Source organism: Pelmatolapia mariae, linkage group LG5, assembly GCF_036321145.2.
Source record: "Pelmatolapia mariae isolate MD_Pm_ZW linkage group LG5, Pm_UMD_F_2, whole genome shotgun sequence".
Classification (NCBI taxonomy): Eukaryota; Metazoa; Chordata; class Actinopteri; order Cichliformes; family Cichlidae; genus Pelmatolapia; species Pelmatolapia mariae.
The window spans coordinates 34,205,541-34,227,263 of NC_086231.1; the positions used below are offsets into that span (position 1 = coordinate 34,205,541).

At 42.1% G+C, this 21,723-nt stretch overlaps 1 protein-coding gene across 6 annotated transcripts in view; it reads right to left on the reverse strand.

Moving 5' to 3' along the window:
* iqsec1b (IQ motif and Sec7 domain ArfGEF 1b) overlaps window positions 1–21,723 on the reverse strand; it is a 241,046-nt gene that overhangs the window by 12,575 nt on the left and 206,748 nt on the right. For 5 of the 6 annotated variants that reach the window (XM_063474840.1, XM_063474839.1, XM_063474841.1 and 2 more), the window contains 4 exons: window positions 5,449–5,728; window positions 2,136–3,397; window positions 1,438–1,599; window positions 421–543 (listed from right to left, as the gene is read on the reverse strand). In XM_063474840.1, coding sequence (XP_063330910.1) covers window positions 421–543; window positions 1,438–1,599; window positions 2,136–3,397; window positions 5,449–5,728 — 1,827 coding nt within the window. Of the gene's footprint in view, window positions 1–420; window positions 544–1,437; window positions 1,600–2,135; window positions 3,398–5,448; window positions 5,729–13,139; window positions 13,249–21,723 lie in introns of those variants that run through there. The other variant, XM_063474843.1, reaches the window with a different exon arrangement.

Sequence of the window (21,723 nt, forward strand, 5' to 3'; positions counted from 1 at the left end):
GAACTAATTTTCTCTAAATCATTTTCTACAATGCCTTGGTCGAACAAAAGTCTGGATTTGAAATGGCTTTGCACCGCTCTATTGCTTTCTGCTCGCGACCGTTACATTTAGACTTTTTGGTGTCAGCTTTGTTTTAGAGGATAATGGTGTTGTTGAAATCGAGCAAAGTTGGTTTGTGCTATCCATTAATCATACACGCTATGTTGGTGGTAAATACTAGACACGGCAATGAACCCCATAATGACCATCTTGTCACATAATCAGTTAGTCTAAATTGATATATGACCCTATTTGCAAAAACATCATTTTACACCTCCTTTCTACAGAAAGGCACATGAAATGGTTTAGATTTAAGCTACCTACATTGGTTTGGGAACTAAAGCCATGTTTTTGCACCCAACTTTTAAAAGCATGCCTTACCTGAAGGCCTCTATCAGTCGCTCTACCTTCTGTGCTTCCCCTTGGACTCTGATGTGTGCCTGGAATTTCCTGAGCGCTTCATCCAGCTCCATAGCTGAAAAGTCCATTTCATCCACTACGCAGCTGGTGAAAAACACACGAGTTAACAGTGAGCAGGAAGTTTGGGAGTGTAACAAGCACCTGCCAATTCAACAGAGAATATTTTAGAAGTTGTTGGGGGTGTTTTTTTGGCCACGTAGGTGAAGAACAGTTGCAGAAGTTTAAGATTAAGGATGACTACAAACTTGGTTGTTGCCAGTGAGTAAGTTGATCGGCTGTTGATTTTTCAGATTATATGCAGGACATGAAAGGGTGCAAGAGTTTTTGTGCTCACTTGACACTTACTTAAGTAAAGGAAATGTTCAGTTCTTCCTCTGCTGAGAAGAGGATTGTGACTCAGCACTCCGGAGCAGTGATACCTTGCATGTCTGGATTTATAGACATTTTCTCAAGGAGCCCTTTAGTTATGCCTGTCAAACTGACACCAGCGGACCTTTTCTGGCCTTATCCTCCACTGAATCTCAATAGGCTCTGACAGAGCTGGTGTATTTCAAGTGGGTCTAAGATAAGTCTGTGCAGTCTAAAGCAGGAGGCACTATTTGAGTGATACAAAGGAGTGGAGAGTAGACAATCTATACGACTGCTCTCTCGTATCAAAAAACCCAGGAACTATAAAGAGGATCTGTATGTTTATCTGAGCATCATGGCAATTTCCTGAGTGGATTCCATTTCTGCTTATTTCCTGCATGTAACTTGAGTCATTATATAGTCCTTAGACAGTGTGAATGAGGGTAAATTACAAACTGCCAATCTTATTTGCAACAAAATGATGATTTATATTTATGTTCCCAGGAGGCAAATAAACTAACATTCTGTGCACTGGCATAGTTGGCAACTTAAATCAAAAGCCTGAAATGATTCATCTGCAAATACAAATATTCCAAAAGAGTACACTGGCATGATCTGTTGCAGACTCACTCGAGAACATCCCGGTTGAACTGTTTCTGCCGATTACCCAGGAACTCGCCAATCATCTGCCTACTCAAGCCTTTCCTCTGGAGCAGGAAGTGGGCCACACCCACCGGAGTGTCTGGAACAAAGTTTCGCTCTATCAGATACTGAATGCCTTTTTCTGGTTTCCTAGAGACACAGGAAAGAGTAGAGAAAGAGAGACCAAAAAAGAGAGAGGCAAAATGAGAGTGGGTGAGGACACATTCCAAATCTGTGATTATCCCGTTGCACTCCTAACCCCGGCCAAATGTGTGTCGCATGAGGGACAGGACGTAGGGAAGCCAGGAGAGAGTTACAACTCTCTACGATGTTGATCACAAATGATTAAAAGGCGTTTTATAGCGGGCTCAGAAAGAAACCAAATCCACAATCAGCAATGATTAAACAGAATCAGCCAGGCTCAAACGAACTGCTCGGCATGAAGTGGAGCAGAATGAGCTTGAAGCTTGTTTGCACTTTACGCAGAACAGGCAGAGATACTTCTTGTTCCAATCAACATCATTGCATTTTAATGTGAGGTTCATTTCGAGTTTCTAAGACAAAAAACACAAACAAAAAAATCCCATTTTGTAAGTCATGTGAAACGAACTGCATCTAAGTTGAATAAGCCAAAGTGTGTGAATGTGTCATGTGTTAAGTGATGTTCTATCGTGGTGTAGACGTACTTGTTGAAGAGATTTAGGCCAATGCGGTAATGCCTCTTGCGAATGATGTCATTGCTGAATGCAGGTGAGTCCCAGCTGTTACGAGTTTCTTTGTGGTACGTCTGCTTGCTGAGCGTCTGTTCACGCAGGCTGTCCCTGGATGAGGATTCAGAACTACAATTGATGGTATCGTTGGAGTTCGATGTGCTGTTGATGCTGTCATTGTCGCCATCTGAGAAATCCGACTCTGACTTGCTCTGCCGGTTTGCTGTACCATTGATTGCCAGATGGGCCTCCAGCTGTCGCGATCGATGTCGAGAAGTGTCTTCTTCTCTGGAAGGCCCTCGCGGTGGCAGGCTGTGGCTGACTTGTTTAGGGCTACTCTGCTGGTTGCTGATGCTTCGTTCGTAGGCATTCTGTCTCTTTAAAGAGCTGCGGTCAGAACGATCACTCAGCTCCACTGAGCTATCACTGGGAGGCTCTATGGTCAATAAGGGTAGGTGATCTACACGTAGACGTTGCTCTTGGCATTCCAAGGAAGGTGTACTGCGGCAGCTGGTATCGGTGTCCCCTTTTTCATCCTTATGAGCAAGAGACCAATAATCTTGTGAGGAGTTGAGCGAACGCTGGCGCAAGTCTGATTCTGTGCTTGAGGGCCGGTCTACAGACTGAGAAAGAGGGAGGGGTGGTGATAACTCCTCTTCGTCGATGTACAGGGTGACATCGCTGTAAGACGCCGTCATCTCATCGAGTTTACGGTGTTCTGAGGCGCTGTGGGAGGGTTTCACCTGACAGGTGACCTCTCTGTCCATATCCTGGAGGCCTCTCCCTGGCTCTGACTGACTGTCTTCACCATGTAGGCTGCGGCAGTTCAGAGCATCATCTATGGACTCGGCTAGAGATTTCACCTGCCTTGAAAAGGCATCTTCTAGTTCTGTGATGGCATCTGTGAAGTCGCTCTGTGTGGTGGGGGTCTTGGCCTGCACACCCATCTCCCCGCCATGGTCTGACTGCCTTAGTGCGCCAATTTTAGTGCCATCATCTGTTAGAGAGACCTGCTTTCCCTCGAAGTAGGAGCTATGGACTTTTTCAGGTCCTTCAAAGGAAAACTGCATTCTCATATTGGATAGGACGATCCGTCTGGACATACGGTTCTCAGACATAGAGCTTCTAAGACGCTCAAAGTTTTTGTTCATCTGGTATTGGCGGAAAGCTGTCTGTATGGTGCGGGCAGCATGCCGGGTTATGAAACGCCCACCATATTTGCGCTCTAGCATCTCCACCTGTAGGGAAAGGAGGGAAATTTGAGAGAAATGAAAACGTATTGGAAACATGGGAACACTTTTCTCAATAGTCCCTTTAGACGTGTTCTTACAAGACTTGAGACTTGCAAAAGCATCCTGCAATGGTACAACGAAGCAAAAAACAAAAAACTAAACAAAAATAAGAAAACCCAGTTTGCTAAATTCCTGAGCTCTCTGGCAAAAGATATTTGTCTGACACACCAATAACATCGTTATAATAAAGATGGTTCATCTATGATCACACAGTCTAATTAAAGAGACTTGACCACATTATTTTTAAGACATGGTGACACCAATAACTAAACAAGCTTTGTTCACTGAATGAAGCCTTGGGAGTAACAGCTGAAAGCTCTGAAAAAACTAGCAAGGATTCTAATTATTCTGTCCAAAACACAACAAAATGTGTGTCTGTACAACACAGCCTGTAAGCACAATAGGTACAGGTGGCTTGTTTTATGAGAAAGAGTACATTTTCTAACTGTATGACCACTTTAGTTCATTAACATAAATGTAAGATAACCAGAAACTGCTTTTTTCTCTGAAACTGAAAAGAACAAATCCTACTGAATCATTGCAGTGCTTTAGAGAAAAAGTATCCTGTCTTGTATTCTGTATATGACTATACTGAAAAGTCTCAAACTATATGCCTATAATTAGAATAATGTCAGGGCTGAATTGCATTGCCCCCCTCTCATTCCTGTACTGCTTACACTGACCTGGTTTCCACCTATGGACTCATAGGGGTAAAAAATGACACTAAATCTATACCACTTCTTTATGGGATGGTCAAGGAGGCGTGTGGGTTTATACTTGCCACAAATGGAACATGACAGGAAGTTTCAATGCAAGAGGTTAAGCGGTGACAAAAGGATTAAGCGGTGATATAATTTCCTATTGATAATGTATTACTAATATAGATGTCATACAGATGCTATTTATTATTGAAACACTATTATTTTGAAACAATGGCAGTTTGATGTGTCATGTGATAAATAACTCAGAAGAGCATTTAGCTACATTTGACAGTATGATTAGTAACTCTGGTCTTTCTGGTTCATTCTAAGTTCTTAGTGCTTTCCTGTGGGCTTCAGCTATGTGAAACTATAGAAGTCATAAATAAATGCAAACAGACTCTAGATACTCTATATAAACAAACTATGCTGTGAGTCCGTTTGGTTGGCACACAAACAGAGCTAAGGAGGGAATGATGCTCTCTACTGGGGTCACCAAAGTCACTAGATGATCTTTTATGCAGTTCTTCTAAAGGCCGTGCACATATTTTCCTGAGATCTCCCTTTATACAAGAGTCACAACCTCTGAGGCTGAACAATGAAGTCTATTCTAAAATGCCAAAAACTTCAGTTCCTCTAATGAGTACTTGAGGATGGTAGCAAATCTCAATATATGCTCAACTTACTCCTATTCAAGTCACTGAACAGGACCCTTTGACTGTGTTGATGCCTAATTTTGCTGCTAATTAAGTTATTGGTGTCCTCTGGAAAAAATGGAGGAATTCACTGTCATGTGGACCCTTAGTACTTGGCTGAAGACCAAGCAAACCATCCATGCCTACTACTGCTGGAAAAAGAAATGACTTGCTCTGATTATGAATTTTTTATGTGTTGAAAGCCTGTAACAGTCTGCATGGCCCTGAATACACATTACAAACTAACTGGACTTCCAAACTAGAAGGACTTGATGCACCACATCAGCTATCATGGGGTGTAAAGCTAATAGATAATGGTGGGCAGCAAACTAATGAAAACATTATAAGAATACAATACAACAGGTTGCGATTTTTTTTAATGTTGACAGAAGTTTTGTTTTTATACTTTCAGAATAAATCAGTCAGAAAGGGAAAAATGGAAAAACCTTGGCAAGGAACTGCAGTTTTGGCTAATAATTCTCCTTTGATGTGCCACGAAAAACTAGGATCTACAACACATCTGCTCATAATGCCTCTGTGTTCAAGCTACTCATTACTCTAAGTTTTAACAAATGGAAGATAGTGTGGGCCTTTCCTGTCTCACCTGCTTGTCCTGTAGGTCAGATGAGAGCTCATAGCTCTCTGACAGCGAGCGGGAGCGCTTGATGGCCTCCTCTTCTGCTTGCTTGCGGAGGATGGACTGAGAGTGCTGAAGCTTGGGCCGTCTGGGCCGTGGGTGGCCTGGCAGCAAGATGTGCCCGTAGAGCTGGCTGTCCAGGTGGTCGGGGCCGAGCCCGCCGCTGTGGGTCACTGGGACACAACTGTAGCCACCACTAGGGTCCACAGAAGCTCCCACTTCATTGCCTGGAGCATCACCTTCCACACTGCGGCACACAAACACACAGAGAGCACGCCAAGTTAGTCTGCTTAGTCATTTTCCTGAGTGCACACACTCCCTTGCGTGTGTCAGCACAGAGCACGTGACAGATGGAAAAAGTGAACTTTGATACTGCTGGCAGGGTATAAATGCGAGCGAGTGAATTTATAGCAGCAGTCAGTGTGCAGCCTGTCGTCTTTACACATTCTCTTTGCAGAGCAGGAAAAACCTCAGGCTATCCCAAGGAACTGTACGAGTGAGGCACTATGTCTTAATTAAAACAAATGAAATGACTGTGAATAAAAGCTGACTGTTAAAGACACACTTTAACTCCACCAATGCTGAAATTACCACAACATTATCAGAAACCCAATCTCTTACTATAAACAAAGGAGCACCATGTCAGAACTGATTAAAGCATGTGAAGTAGTGCCTTGAATATTGAGATCAATACAGACCTTTGTTCTCTCACAGAAGTTCAAACATCAGTTTGGATAAACTGGCAATGACCGACCGGCTCGCTCCAGACTGTAAACCGCTACAGATCTGTACTCCCAGCATACAGCTGTTCTCCACACATCTTACACTGTTGTGATTTCCTACCATATATTTGGTTCTCAAAGACAGCTCCATAAGTATTCCTGTAAAGAATCTGCCTTACAGGACTGATCTGACTGCTTTTTGAATGTTTGATGTAGTGAGATCTCCCTCTCCACTGACGAATGTTTGATTAAATAAACTTTTTCTTTGTACAGGACTGGATGTCAATGTAAGGACATTAAATGCTTATTAGACTGCAGATAAACATTTTAGTCAAAAGTGTGAAATTCCATGAAAAAGGAAGGAAGCTCTGAAATGAGGATTGCTGACGATGGAAAAAAAAAAAGATGGCAACTGAATCTATCATAAATCAAAGTGAATATGCACTTCCTCCGTCCCACTAGTTGCAAATCATTTTTTGCTCATTTACTGCTTATACTATCCACTGCTATCTACACACTTAAAACACAAAGCATAGGGTTGCAGGTGACAGCAGCGTATCGGTCATACTGCTGGACAGCTGTGTGGCTCACTTTAAAGTTGCTATCGGCAGGCTTCCTTTTACTTCTCCTTTTACTTCTTCATTTTGAAATAAATGTTCATTTCACAATGTAGTGGCTATAATAATGAGAACATGTGTGTTCCCTATCAGTCACACATTTACTATCCAATTCTGTTTATCACCTTGTATGATGATGATGGCTACCAAAACAGGAAGAGCATATCTACTGGGAACTTACCATAAGGAGCTGAAATACTAATGGCAGAGCCAAAATTAAAGGAAACCTGTCAGCCTAATACAGGTGTTTAAAAAAGAAGTTTGGCTAGCTTTGATGGGTATTCTCATGACTTACAGCGGGGAGACATGACTTTAGGTCCACGACATGAATCAAACCCTAAGAGAGCAACCTGTGCTTCACATATTACAACATGAGCACCTCTACATCCTTTAAACAAGCATTACTACTTAAGCATTACTGCAGCTACTAAAGGTTCATTAGCTTACATGCCCCTTTGCAATCCACCTCCACCCCAGCTCCTCCTTTCATGCCATCATGTCACTGATTCCTGCTCTGTTCTGCACTGGGTCTTGCTGATGCTCTTACTCTATGGTGTTCCATGTATGCACATGTGTGGAGGTCCCAGAACAGAGCTACGCAGCCAAATATAAATGACAGCAGATGAAATAGCTGCCTCTTTTTAAATGCCGTGGTTTTGATTGAACTGCAAATATAGTCCAACAAAACGTGATTGCTGATATGTTCACAGTGGAATGTTTGTCATGCATGCAGTTGGCAGGACTGAAGAGTTTGCTTTCTGCACATGCCATTTTTCTGTGAATGTAATCATGGAATTATTTGTTGCAAAAACAACTAGAAGGAGATCACACTGAAGCAATTGGTGAACACCTCAGGTTGGTGGCCTCTTAATATGCAGTGAGGTGGGGATAATAATCATGGTGCATAACTACACTTGTATCTTTTGTTGTAGTTCTCACATATGAATTGGAGTTGCTCTTCAGTACTAATCATTTAGACAGCAACCACTGGAGACAGCTTAACTGAATTTTTGTGTCTACATTGTTTTGTGAAAGATATCAATCAACACTACAAGAACAGGTATAATATAGTACAACTCCAATTGCTACTTCCTATTAGTGTATGCTGTCAACTGCAGTCGAGCTCACTTCTAAATTAGGCAGAACATTACATTAAATTGCTAATTAACAAAAAAAAGACAAGCCTATCATTGAGGCTGGCTGCAAACCCCTCTGTTCACTACCACCGTCTAAGAATGGGTAAAACCACCACATGTGGTATATATCATGACTTTTTTTTGGTTTATTTGGTGAGGTCTCACTTTGGGGAGGCCTGAAAAATAGATTAGCCTAGAGCGTGGCCTCTGACCATTGATGTGTTTTGGCTCAAGTGGGGTACTTAAAGGACAGCCCAGCTGCTTATAAATAGTGTGTAGGTATATTTCTGTATGTGCGAGAACTGCTGTTTAAGAAACTCTGGTATCAGTGCAGTAGTATTGGATGTAACATTTGTTCACCAATTCTTGATATTTTGTAACATGAATCCATGTTTGTTACTCTTCATCTGCATCTCCTACAAAATTATTTCTGCATTACAGACTCTCTTTTTCGGCCCTCAGGAAGCAAATTGACGAGTCCACCAGCTACCACCAACCAGGCTGAGACATCACACAAATCAGAAAGTTGCCAACAGCTTCATGTGCAATCATGATTTGTAAAAGATCACACCAACTACTGCACTGGCATGAGGAGTGAGACATCCAGAAACACTTAGCAGATATGCTTTTCATTATCAATTCATTTCACACAGCAGTACACAACGGCAATGTCAGAAAAAACAAGGCATCCATGTTGCAGGATGTTGGCCTATTGTTGGCTGTGTACCATCTGACCTGAACAGTCAGTCAGAGAGAGAAATGTGTCAGTACTTCATCAAGCCAGGACTTGATGGGGTCTGACTTTAAAAACAATGCATAATCAGATTTTCCAGATTTCAGCAGCTTTTTCTTAAAACAAAAATGTTCATTTTGTCATCAGTGTGATGGGTGAGGTAGAAAGGCTCATCTCTATGGGAGAATGTGTCAAAATTAGATAATAAAGGGTGAAGTAAAAGTTTGAACAGGAAAGAGATTTGACATCCAGGATAGGGTCAAAGCGGTAGACTAATGATTCCTGTCATCATTCTGAGGAGGGTGATATTAAAATGGGCCTACATTCACTCTATACCAATCACATAAGTTGGACTTCTACTGAGAAATATGACATATCAAAGCAAAAACAGCTACATTTTATATTGGTGGTGTTCTGAGATAAATCTGAAAAATGATTCATTTGTTCAAATGCTCAAAAGAACCAAACGCTGTGTTCATCACCTCACTTGGGAGGTGCCCAGAGGTGTCCGCTCTACTCTGACCCACACAATCTGAGAAGTCCATTTCTAACATTTGTTTGTGCAATTTTATTCTTTCAGTTTAGTCTTTGGACAAGTTCCAATTTGGTTTCAATTATGCTTCACTGACATGGAAACCTTTCTACTCCTATCCTTGCATGGTTAGTATGGAGTTTAAACAACTCTGAAAAACAGCTGTGGTGTAACTTCTCCTGAAACCACAAACTACTGTGTTCCTGTTTTGCTCTGTGTAAAACATTTAAACAAAAAAAAAAAAGAAGGGTTGTGTTAGTTTGTGAACTTTGAGATGATTTAGTCGACAGATATTTAAACACTGAGAGGAGCTACATTAACTATTTCTCCCTTCTTCGAATCTTTAAGCTCAAGTTTGTACTGGGGAAAAAAATGTGCCTAAAATTAACAATAGCTTAGCCATAGTAGTGGCATTTAGAACAAATTTGGAAGGCCACACATTCCTGTGGGATACTTTGCAATAATGTTTATTTTGCCAAGTCACTGTAATGAACGACAGTTTCTCTGTCACGTGATAACATCTCTTATTAGGGAAAACGTCCCCGCTCTCCAAGCTGGACACTCATGCTCATTTTAAAACCACTTTCGGCATTTTCATTCCCTTCCCTGTGCACCCTCAACACATTTTTAATTTTTAAAGGAACTAATCTAATCAGACAGAGAGAGCCCTTTAATTAGACTGAAGGCCGGGCCATAATACATCTGCTCCAGCAGAGGAAGTTTAATTGGAAATATCAATTCCGTTAGACGGAAGAAGAGCTTGGCATGCTCAAAACGTGGCACCAAACTCAAGCCACTTACAGCATGCTGATGTCTTCAGTTAGCTGGTTATGTTGCATGAGAATGACTGAAGAGTATGTTGCTCATATTTCAACATATATGAAGTAGTACCCCAGCAGTCAGAGAGGGAGAGAGAGATTTGTTCAGAGCAGGAAGAATGAGTGTGACAGGTTTTAGAAAACACAAAAGGATCTCCTTCCTAGATAGCTCCAGTTTTCATACTGTAGTACTGTATAGGTGCATATTAATTAGAGGTTATGCATGTAGCCAATTAACTAGCAAACTTCTAAAAAGAATGTAACTACATATTGTTGCTAAAGAGATATCATAAAGATGCTGGAAGAACTGGGATTGGCACCTCCAATGTTTGAGATGCTGATGGAGGTAATTCCACTACCTCAGTTTGGTACGTGTTTGGATTAGTGCTGGATCACAAACTGAGGTGCAGCAGTGACTGTGGGGAGCATGGCTGAAGCAGGAAGTACCCGGATCACTGATATTTGTTTAAGCTAAGTGTATCAGTGTTACCGTGTTGGGACTCCTCTTGTGTTAACTATAATCTGGCTTCAACCTAACACACTGCTACAGCTTCCAAAATGTCAGCCAGTTGAATAATTGAACTGCTTTCATAAGAGTAGCTCTTTCTATTTCACTTATCCTGTTAGCAGTGGAACATTTCAGCCTTACATCTAAACACCCCGGTCATATTTCAGTGATTGACAGCCATCTTATTACTACATTAGACCGAGTAACATTTCTGAATGAGTTTCAGTGCAGAACAAACACAAATGCAGTTGACAACGCCTAATAGCCACGTGACATAATCCTAGAGCCTAATCCCTAGCAGAATTCCCCCAAGGGGACTCTTTGTACGCCAGGCATTTGTTTATTTACACTGATTATTTTAGAATTTAGTTTAAGAATACTTAGTTTGAATTATATATCCATCCAACCTCTTTTCTACTATGTGTTAATAATAAATCTAATTCGACAAACAGCTGCATCTGAGTGCAGACATTTCACTGTTACTATGACACACATGCATAATTCAGTTCCATTCAATTTTCTTTATATAATGGCAAATCACAGCAGCAGTCGCCTCAAGGCACTTTCTATTGTAAGGTAAAGAGGCTGCAATAATACAGAGAAAACCCCTTGGCGACTGTGGGCAGCAAAACTTGGCGACTGTGGGAAGCAAAAACTCCCTTTTAACAGGAAGAAACATGAGACAGGGCAAAAGACACACTAATTATTGATAACTAACGATTAAAGGGAGAGTGTGAAAAGAGGTAAGCAAAGAAGAAAGACTCAGTGCATCATGAGGTCTGTAAGATTAGTTGGGGCTGATTACTCAAGACCTTGTATGTGACGAGAAGGATTTAAAACTTAATTTTGAATTTAACAGGGAGCCAATAAAGAGAATCCCCTATGGGAGAAATGTGCAGTCTCTTTCCCTGCCAGTACTCTCAACTGAAGGCTTTTAAGGGAGGTTTTAGGACAGCCTGATAATAATTATTTACAATAATTATTATTTACAATCCAGCCTAGAAATAATACATGCATGAAGCAGTTTTTCAGCATCACTCTGAGACAAGACATAACACTGCACGTCACAGTATTTACATTTCTGTGGAAAGAAATGTAAAGAAAGTGTAACTTCCTCTTATGTCAGGGAGTCAGATACATAATACTGGGCCTTACTGCCAGATTTCACTTGGAAACAGTCAGTTTGACTGCAAATACATGCAAAAATTGGTCTGATGCCGAGATCAGAGAACTGCTCTCCCTTCATGTCAAGGATAAGATAACGAGTGTTTAACAGGACTGCAAAGGTCTTACACGTAATACCCAACTTCCTGCACCGCCTGGTCTAAATTAGATGCCAAAGTTCTCTGAAATCCTCAGCATGTCTGTAACAAGCTGTAAGGAAGCATTAACATAACAGCACCCACGTGTGTATAACACAAATCTAAACCAATAATATCGCGACAACCCCAGAAAATCACGTAAGGGCCTCGGAGTTGTTTTCTTCCCTGTCTGGAAAGTCCATTTGAAAAATGGTCCAAAGCGAACTATTTATTTACAGAGTGGCTGAATCGGTGAGACGCTCTGCACATTAGACCCGCCCTGTTTTATAAACAGCCGCTTCTTCCGCTTTCCATGATAAAACTTCAGTCTCCTGGTTCAAGCTAACATTACTCCAGTGATATCGCAAATCTCAGGTTTCAGAAAACTCCACTGGAGCCACTGAAGACATTACGCAACTCTTTTCACCATTTCAAAATATTAACCTCTTCCTGACGTTTAGAGGTCCTGCCGTCCAGCAGAGGTGCCAGATGTGGTGTTAAAACTTGAAGTCTTAACACAAACAATCACACCCACATTTCCTCCAGGGTGCACCTTCCCTCTTGTTTCATTACAGCTGCCGTTTCGAATCAGAAACCCACAAAGTGCCTCAGAGTCCCATGACAGTGCATAAATTGCCGCCTGATAGAATTTTAATGATGTGTTGGTAGCGGGCGCTGGTGTGTCAGAGCCAGTGGAGGGGGAGGGAGGAGGAGGGAGGGCAGGTGATGCGAGGACAGTGCTGGTGTCACCACCTCCCCTGGAGACATCCTCCCTGTGCTGCTGTGTGACTTCTTCAAAAACCTGAGCCTCTTCTCACTGTGTCACTCTGCAGTGATGAATTAATTACTCCGACCTGCCACTCACACGTTTGCCGTGCATCCACAATGACTTGTACGTTTCATTGTGAGCTGATTAAGCCTAACTTGATTAAACCTGAGTTAGAGGGCACTGAGTTAGGAACAGTAAAATATGAGTCAGCTGCATTCACTTGCTTGGCACTCAGTGGGAAAATCAACGGCTTTCATGCAAAGCGGGCTTCTTCATCAGCAGCTACACCCTGGCACAAAAATCTACTTCATTAAATGCAATTCATCTAATAAGCAGTACCAGCAGTTTTGTTGGACATTTATTAATGCTTTCTCAATTGAGCTGGCAGTGGCCCCTAAATACAGCAGCTGCCATTAGTGAAATGTACAAGCTGCATCACGAGACCCGTTCAGAGCCAAATCAGAAGCTAAGTACGTGTCCAGCAGCTATTAAAAGACTCAGAGCAAGCACGCACACACTTACCAGCTGTATGACTCCAGCTCCAGTAAGGACTGAGTCCTGTCAGAGGCACACTGCAGACACCACATGTTACCCTGCGAGCCCCTACTCTAGACCCATCACCGCCCTGACCTCGCTTACTCCATCCCTGGGCTAAATGTTCATTTGCTGGCTGACTGTGCTGTGTTCTGACAGAGGACGGCTCCCCTCTCCTTCAACTCTTCTCCACTATAGCTCTGGCCTCCCTTCTCGGCTTGTGAGGAGGGGCGTTCGCAGGAAGAGGGAGGGAATTCCTCCAGAGGAAAACTGGGTCTTGTGGCAGCGGGGGCACTGGTGTCCCATGGATCTGGAGGGTCCTAAGCAGGAAGGGGCAAGAAGTTAAAACTGGAGAGAGAGAGAAAACTCTGGTGGTGATGGCAAGAGAACTGCAGAAAGGATGAGGCCCGGGAAAACCCCCTGGATATAACGTTTTAGCTGGAGTTAGGACTGCATTAATGTCAGTTCACCTCAGTAGATCTGCCCAACGTTCAGCTTTAATCAGCACTTGATAATCAGCTCTCTAGGACTTCTGATCAAAGGCCTTGAAAGTGTGCATTAGAAGATAGTATCACAGCCACAGCTTTCCAGCCAACATTACCCAAGGAACAGCTGCTCAGCCAGCTGACTGGCTTAACCACCCTTTAAACAAACAATCCGAGTTTAGAGGGAATGTTTGACTCACAACTCTTTGCATCTTTGTGCTGATGATGTTCCCACCTCAACCACATAAACCAAAGCCCTGAGGAGGGCCCCTCCACTTCCGGTTCATGACATCATTACCTCTCCCCCCCAAAAAAGATGGGTGTGGACCAAAGATTATATCATCCATCACATAGTAAAGCAGTGTGATAAGACAGCTAACAGTGGTAGCTGGGACTGTAAGGCCTCTGTGGTTAAGCTTATACATCTTCTGCTCCTATTTCCCCTCAAGAAAACAAAGAATAATGGGAAATAATCCTGAATACAATAAGTCAAAGGTAAAATAAAGATAGAGTATGAGGTGAATAAGCCATTACAGAACTTAGAAAAGAGAGCAAAATGTCTCCCGTATGGAGGTTTTATATTTAGTGCAGCAGAGTGCAGTGATAAGAGTTTAGCATTCATTACTGCTACCTGTGGTACACAAGGATAGCTCAGCTAGGAGCAGAAATGTTTTCACAGCAGAAGAATATTGAACTAAAACGGGTCTGAACTGAGCTCAAGTGATGCAAAAACCTGGATAAGATCTGAAAATCCCGCAAAGTCCCCGTCACTGGCTGGGTCATTATTTATTAATTAAAGTATTCACCCCCACTGAACATCGCCGGGGGAACCTGGTTCTCCTTTAGCTTTAATCATGACTGCGCAGCTTAAGGTAGAGCAGCAGCATTTAACACTCACTCTGCTTGAATGCAGAGAGGGACAGTTGGAGCCAGCTGCCTTTGATCAGACCTTGGGTTATTTTGGTCTCTCTCATCTCTATCGTGACAGTGATTACAGTACAGTAGTTAGCAGAGATGGGATGTATTTTTACCTCCCAGATGAGTTTGAGACAGTGCGATAAGCTGACATGGAAGGACTCGTAAACACACTGCAGCTCGGTAAAAACTTTAAAATAATCTTAAGTGTTGCTTAAGATTATTTTAAGCAACACTTGTGTTGCTTAAAGTGTTGCCTGCTCCATATAAAAGCAAAGTTGCTGATTGCCTGTCATTTTTCAGTTATGGAAATGGGGTTCCAGCTGGACCCCTAATGTAAGATGTTAACTAATGTGAATTTCTGTGTATGGAGATGCTACAAATTTGCAATCAATGGCAAGAGATATTCACAGCTATATCACACCTAATCACCGTATTATCGCAGGTGGATTGGTATAGCTTTTGTTTTATTGCCGTCTCGATGCATCAAAGACGGTTTGAAGATGTTTGACCGTGAGTGGCTGCAGACACTAGTGTGACTGTAGCATTGCTGGACCTTCAAGCTATTTCCAAGGTTGAACCATTGCTCACTTTAAGCTAACCAATTTACCAATTTATGTCTTGATATAGTTTTCACATACTCTCTAAATTTAGTAACAAGGACATACATATAATTTTTATATTAAAATTTCAGCACAACTAAGAGACAATCAATATTTTGTGAAATAAAATAAAATTCAAAATTTAGTACTCACTGTGTGAGCCATTAAAATACGTATGACACAACAGATCTTATTGTTCATCCAGTGCTAACTATGCTATCTACTTCTCCCCCACACCACCTTACATCAGGTTCCCCCTGTGACCTTTGAGCTACGTGAGCAGAATCACATCATCTGAATGTCTGTATGTGACAGGAATAACTCAAAACATTATTATTACAAATGTGTTGATTTACAGACAAGTTGTCATTTTTTTTTCAAGCTAGCTTTTCTGTGCTTACAGTTAACTCCCATTTTTCACTGCACTGGTATGTGCGTCCTCGTGTGTTTACCCTTTATTGATCCAACACAAAAGCACACGGAGGAATTCATAAAGCAGCTGGTCTTTTTCGAACAGGCGAACAGTTTCAATTGAGTGCATTCAAAGCGAGTTTAAAGAGTGACAACTCATTACAGGATGGCTCTTTTAAGGGCTTGTGTTACAGACACACCTGTCACACTCTGTCTAGACTCCAAAGTGGGAACAGCAGTGTTCCTTGTTCTTGTATTAATCCCGATATCACTTCCAGTTCCTCAGCGCTGAGGACGGAGGGTGTGACAGCTCTGGTCCAACTATAATGACCACATCTTACTCTCGTCTTACGCACACTTCAGTCTCCGTCTACGGCGGGCAAACCTTAGCTCTTCTCACTACCAACACCTCCTTCTACAGTCAGGATGACAACATGCCACACCCACAGCTGTGACACATTTCACATACTGCACGAGATACCAGCGGTGGCAAAAATAGAGTCACTGACAGACACTACATTTTCTGCTTCACTTGGTAAGTAAATTGAGCAGTCTGTGTGAGTCGGGTACCTGGAGACAAATGTGTCTGCATGTCCACCTTCCCCAGATGCTCTGGTCTGTGGTTTAAAACAACAGCAGCACTGATTAGAAGCACAGGGAGCTTACCCGGATTCACTAGGCAGAGTCTCAGAGGAGAGCCATTTTTCACAGGGAGTGGTGATGAATAAGTGGCATCAAATAATCAGATCATCAGCTTTAAAGATCTGGGGGCCTGATGCTTTTCTCTGTGTTAGATCATTGCTAGTTAAATAACCTGACAGTTAGGTAACCCCCATAGCAGGGAAACATTTTTATGAACGCATCTGAAAAACTTAAGGAAGCTTGGTCACAGCCATGGAGCTGCTATTTTTAGTTTCAGTTTACTTCCTGTAAGTTCTATTCTGATGAGTTGCGCTCTTGCACAGAGAACAAATATCAGCTTCTGTTTCAAACAGACTCAAATGTTGCATCACTGGTTATGAGAGCAGGGCCTCCAGCTACGATCGGGTTGAAGGGCCCAAGGTTTCCAGGCCGGATAATGGCTGAATGTTCAGAGAGTGCATCTTCTTTTTGACTGACATTCACCAAGAATTCATCTTCTAGGGTGAGACTGTCAATGTTGAGCTCTACTGTAATTTCTGAGAACACAGAGCAGTGCCACAGTGCACTTGTGTGCTGGCTTAGAGCTTTTCAGGAGATTTTTAGCCAAACCAACACAATCCCGGCTAATCACCAGATCACTTGCCACACTTGAGTGCCTGAAAGTTGAAGCATTGTTTTGACACACTCGAGGTGATTCAGCAGGAAGCATAGAGGTATGGTAGAAATAACAGCTCTTCCATTGAATGTGATTCGTGAGAATATGATCTTGAATAAGATCATACTGAATAAGAGATCTTCTAAAAAAAATTTCTTTTCATTTTATCAGCAACTGACCTCATTCGGTTACAGCAACGAATCACCTTTTTTCCCAGTTTTTTCTACCAAGCTGTTTTCATACATGTAAAAATGTTTGAAGAGAATAAGTTAAAATCAAATCCTGGTGTTTCAGAGCTGCAGAAAGAAGGAAAACTCACTTTTCAAGGTGCTTGGAAGATTTCACAAAGAGTAAAACACAACCTTGTTTGCAGTTGCTATACAATAACCATGGTCTGCGGTGCACTCCCTCCCCCCCCCGTTACCACCACAACAAAGTCTAATTCTATGGGAAACACTGATGTGACTCAGGAAGGAAAAATATTTTCAGAGTTGAGAATGTCTTTGTTATAGTTAGAAATATGAGATTATATTTGAACTGATTCTTTTTACAAGCCACTTCACTTTAATTATGGGTCAGAACTAAACGTACACAAACAGGCACCATTTCAAAAATTCAGTGGAGCCATAAAAGCTGTTTTTCCATTAACCTACACCGACTTGGAGCAGAAGCTGTAGCATATTTTCACAAGTACCAGCTCATTTCTAATTATCTCCTGTTTACAGACGCTAGGGAATACGTTCATTTAGAAGTGAAAACAAAGATCCAGGCCCTTGTGCTCTGGTGGAGCTGGTCACACCACCCACAACCCAAACTGAGTGCTCCTCAGGCCCAGCCCAGAAAGCAGACAGGGCGTCTGGCTGCCCGTTCTAAAGCTGTTTGGCTCCACTTCAGCCCTGTAATCCCTGAGCACAGAACCCACCCACGTGTGGCCTTCACGGGGAGGCGGTAGCCCTGCCCTCTCAGCCTCAAGCCTCTTCATGAGAGAGAGAGAGAGAGACAGAGAGCGAGAGAGGGAGGATTAACTTAACTAACCGCTGGTTCTCATGCTCTGTGCTGGTCATGTTGCTCCTAGCCAGCAACAGAGCACATGCAGCACACAGCCCACATTACTTAAAAACAAATAACATCCACATGCAACCATCACCCATTAAAAGCAATGAAACACACACATACATACTGCAGATACAAGAGCTGGCAGATGAAAACATACTTGATGGTTTGTTGGTGTCCATATGGAATAATATCTGTTTATGTTTATGCTCTGCTGTTGTAGCTCCTCCGACCACCATGCAGTTATTCAGCTTATCTCGCCTAATCCTCAAGCCATAACTCTTCCTCCAACCTCTATCTGAGCTGCCCATGAGCTCTAATACCAAACCATTAACCCACAGCAGCATAGGGAGAAGTAAATATTGAGCAGCATCACAGGATGTTATTACAACCCGAGTCTTATCATGTATCGTTTCACTTTTAAGAGTTATGAACACAGTGATGGACGCTGGAACAATGGTTCTGCAGCACTCACAAGGATACAATGTAGGCCTCTCTTAGAGAATAAAAGAAATATTCTCTTACTTTGCTCTTATCTAGAAAACAAATTAATATATTTCTCAAAAACAGTCGATGTCAGTTTTACTCAGTTTGAGATCTTCCTTGCAGAGGTCACATAATTCAATTTGATTCAATTCAATTTTATTTATACAGCGCCAAATCACAACAACAGTCACCTCAAGGTGCTTTATATTGTAAGGTAGACCCTACAATAATACATACAGAGAAGAACCCAACAATCCTGACCCCCTATGAGCAAGCACTTTGGTGACAGTGGGAAGGAAAATCTCCCTTTTAACAGGGAGAAACCTTCAGCAGAACCAGGCTCAGGGAGTCGCGGCAGATAGCCGACCACATAAATTCACAGTGATATGCTTGCACTTGCAACAACTTGCTGATGTTACTTTCTACATTAACAAATACAAATAATATTTTTTAATATAATATGACATTTAAGGGCACTGTAAAGGTTTCATCTGTTCAGATAAAGTGTTTATAGTAAAAGTCAAGATGGTTTGACTAAGTTACCAATCCAACTATATTTTAAAATCTTTTCAAATCTGCTAAAGGTTTCCAGTATTACTTAAATAAAACCAAAGTTTTAATAAACCACACATATCTGTTAATCAAGCCAGGCAGATTTATTCCCAGCTCTAGTAAACAAGATTTATCGCTGCCTCGGATTCTAAAATCAATCAGTGTCACTCTCGGGTATAAGTCCGTACATGGTCTTTAGTTCTACTTTATGTATGTGTGTTCCAAAACAGGGCTGCGCTTTTAGAACCGCATCCTATCTTTAGTATTTGTTGTTGTAATGTCTGTGCATTCAATCCACCCAAACCATGATGCTATCAGGTGATTCAAGACAGGAAGTATTTTTCAGATGTCCCCCACAGATGGTGATGCTGTCTCGTCGTTCTTTATTTTGCTGATTTTTTTTCCATTAAGAAAAACAAAAGAAAAAACCAATCAGATTTCCTCCAACCAAATGATAGTAGATAACATTTACTGAAGCTCATCGTGTGCTGCCGAGACGTGTCGGTGTCTCACACAGAACACATGGCAGATCCTGACACGTTTAGTTTGCAGTAAAAACAGATGAGCATCTTGCAGTGGTGTAAACCTGAGGCGCTCTCTGTAAAGCTGCTGCTGCTTCATTAGTATTCATAAACATTTTTCTATTCCAGGCAGAGCGGCTGGCTGAGTGTGCTCAGTCTGAGTCTGAGAATGGCTGGACACTGGCTATGCGTGACGGGAAAATGCAAAAGTACCAAGGGGAATAAAAAAACAAGGCGCACTGACTTCAGATAAACTGAAACAGGATAGGAACACGGTTCACAACAAGGACGCTAAAACACTGAGTCCGCACTTTACTGGGACAATTTTCACTTTCCAGATCTTTCCTCATTTGCCTTGTGCATAAAAGCAATTTTTATTTCTTCCAAAATTTTTACCCAATCCAGTTATTGTCCACTGGCCAGTTCACAGCAAATCAAAGTGTAACTACTAACAATCAGTGGCGTGCCTATCATCATTATTAACTGTGCTTCTTTTTGAAATTCTTATCTGATGTTCTGATGTCAGGTGGCATACTCACACAAGCTTCAACCTATAAGAAATTGCTGCATATGAAACTAACATCTGCTACCTTGTTCCACTAAAGCCTTGCATTTTTTTGTATGTTATGATAATGTTGTTTTAAAATGAACTAGTCTTGGAAGAAGAGAGAAGAGGGAAAGTCAAAGTTTCAACACACTGTGGTTTGGAATTACCCACCTTAAAGGATCTAACACTAACTATCAAATGACTGTATAAAATCGAAAGCAACAACGGCTAAGCAAACACCCTAGAAATGATTCAGTAGACTGAACTTTGGTATTCAGTAACCTCTGAATGTGAAAGTTGCTTCCTGGCACCAGGTGCGTCAAACTAGTGAAATGGGCTTTAATTCTAGGTGGAGCAGAGACGCGCAGCGCTGCCAAGTTTCCTTTTCCCTGAAGCTTCCACACACTTATGAAGAAGCTGTGTCCTTCTGTTACAACTTTTAACTTAGCTTTTATACACTGCACATTTACACCCTTTACAGGCAAATTAAATATCAGTTTGCATACAGGTAATAAACACTGATAAGTGAAATTCTGAAAAACTGCATTGTAGTGTCTGCAGAATTTGACTGGTTGGTGTGAATGCTGTTGGGATAAAGGGCATAAAGGGCAACAGACATGGATGGATGGCTAAAACACAGGACGTCGCGTAGAAGACTGACTTTCAAGTCTTTTTCCATTTTCAGTGGTTCTTTGGTTAGTTTTAGGCAATAGAACTACAAAGTCAAGTTTAGTAAAAGGTTATGGTTTAGATTTTACAAACTGAAGACAAACTTCTTTGCTTTCTGCCAGGCCACAGGAAATGAGAGAAACTGATGACGGCTGAATGCCCTTCACGGGTCCCCTGGATCACCTCCCCTTTCTCTTTATGTCCCTTCTCTACTATCCATTGCTCATCGCTGGCACCGAGTGGGCAGCACTGCTGCCAAAGTGACTGATGGGCAGCACCCTCAGCTGTCCGCTCTGAGCAGGACCATCAGGCCAAAATTACGCAGTCTGAGATCCTGGCTAAGCGGTCATGACAGGTTATGGATTTGCCTGCTGCCCCTGCTGGTTTCAAGGGCATTTTATCCAGACGAGGGAAACGATTCAGAGGCTCAGGAGAAGCACCTGTACATCATCTGCTGCAAGACACAAATGATGGAGGTGGTGGTGGTGGAGTGGGGGTGTGTGGGTGCTCTATTATCAACCAGGAGAAGAGACGAAACCCATCTGGTTCAGGCCTAACAGGATAGTTCCCAAAATGTCACAGATGATACAGGACAAGAAATGGAAATAATCAGGACCTTAAACTAACAAAGAAATGAAATGTCATTCCGTGTTAAAGACAGAAAATCAAAACAGAAGAGAAAATACGTTCTCTGTGAAGCACGCATGCTGTACGACTGTTGACATGAAGAAAACCAAAGACACCAGAGGTTTAAAGACAAACTCCAGCCACGGCAAGATTACGCTGAGGACACGAACCTACCTTCATTGTAGAGAAGCTCAAGTAAGGACAGAGGCCTGTCTCGACCTAGGGTGACCCAACTAGACTGTTCATTGACAAGTCCAGACAGCCTGTGGCAGCAGGGCACCGGCTGACTCTACAACTACTCTACACCGACAGACTTCCAGAGAAGCACGACTCTAGTTCTGGTTAGTGTGAGTGGTAGACGGCTCCTTTCCCGCCCCTTTTTCATTGATGTAGAACATACACACACA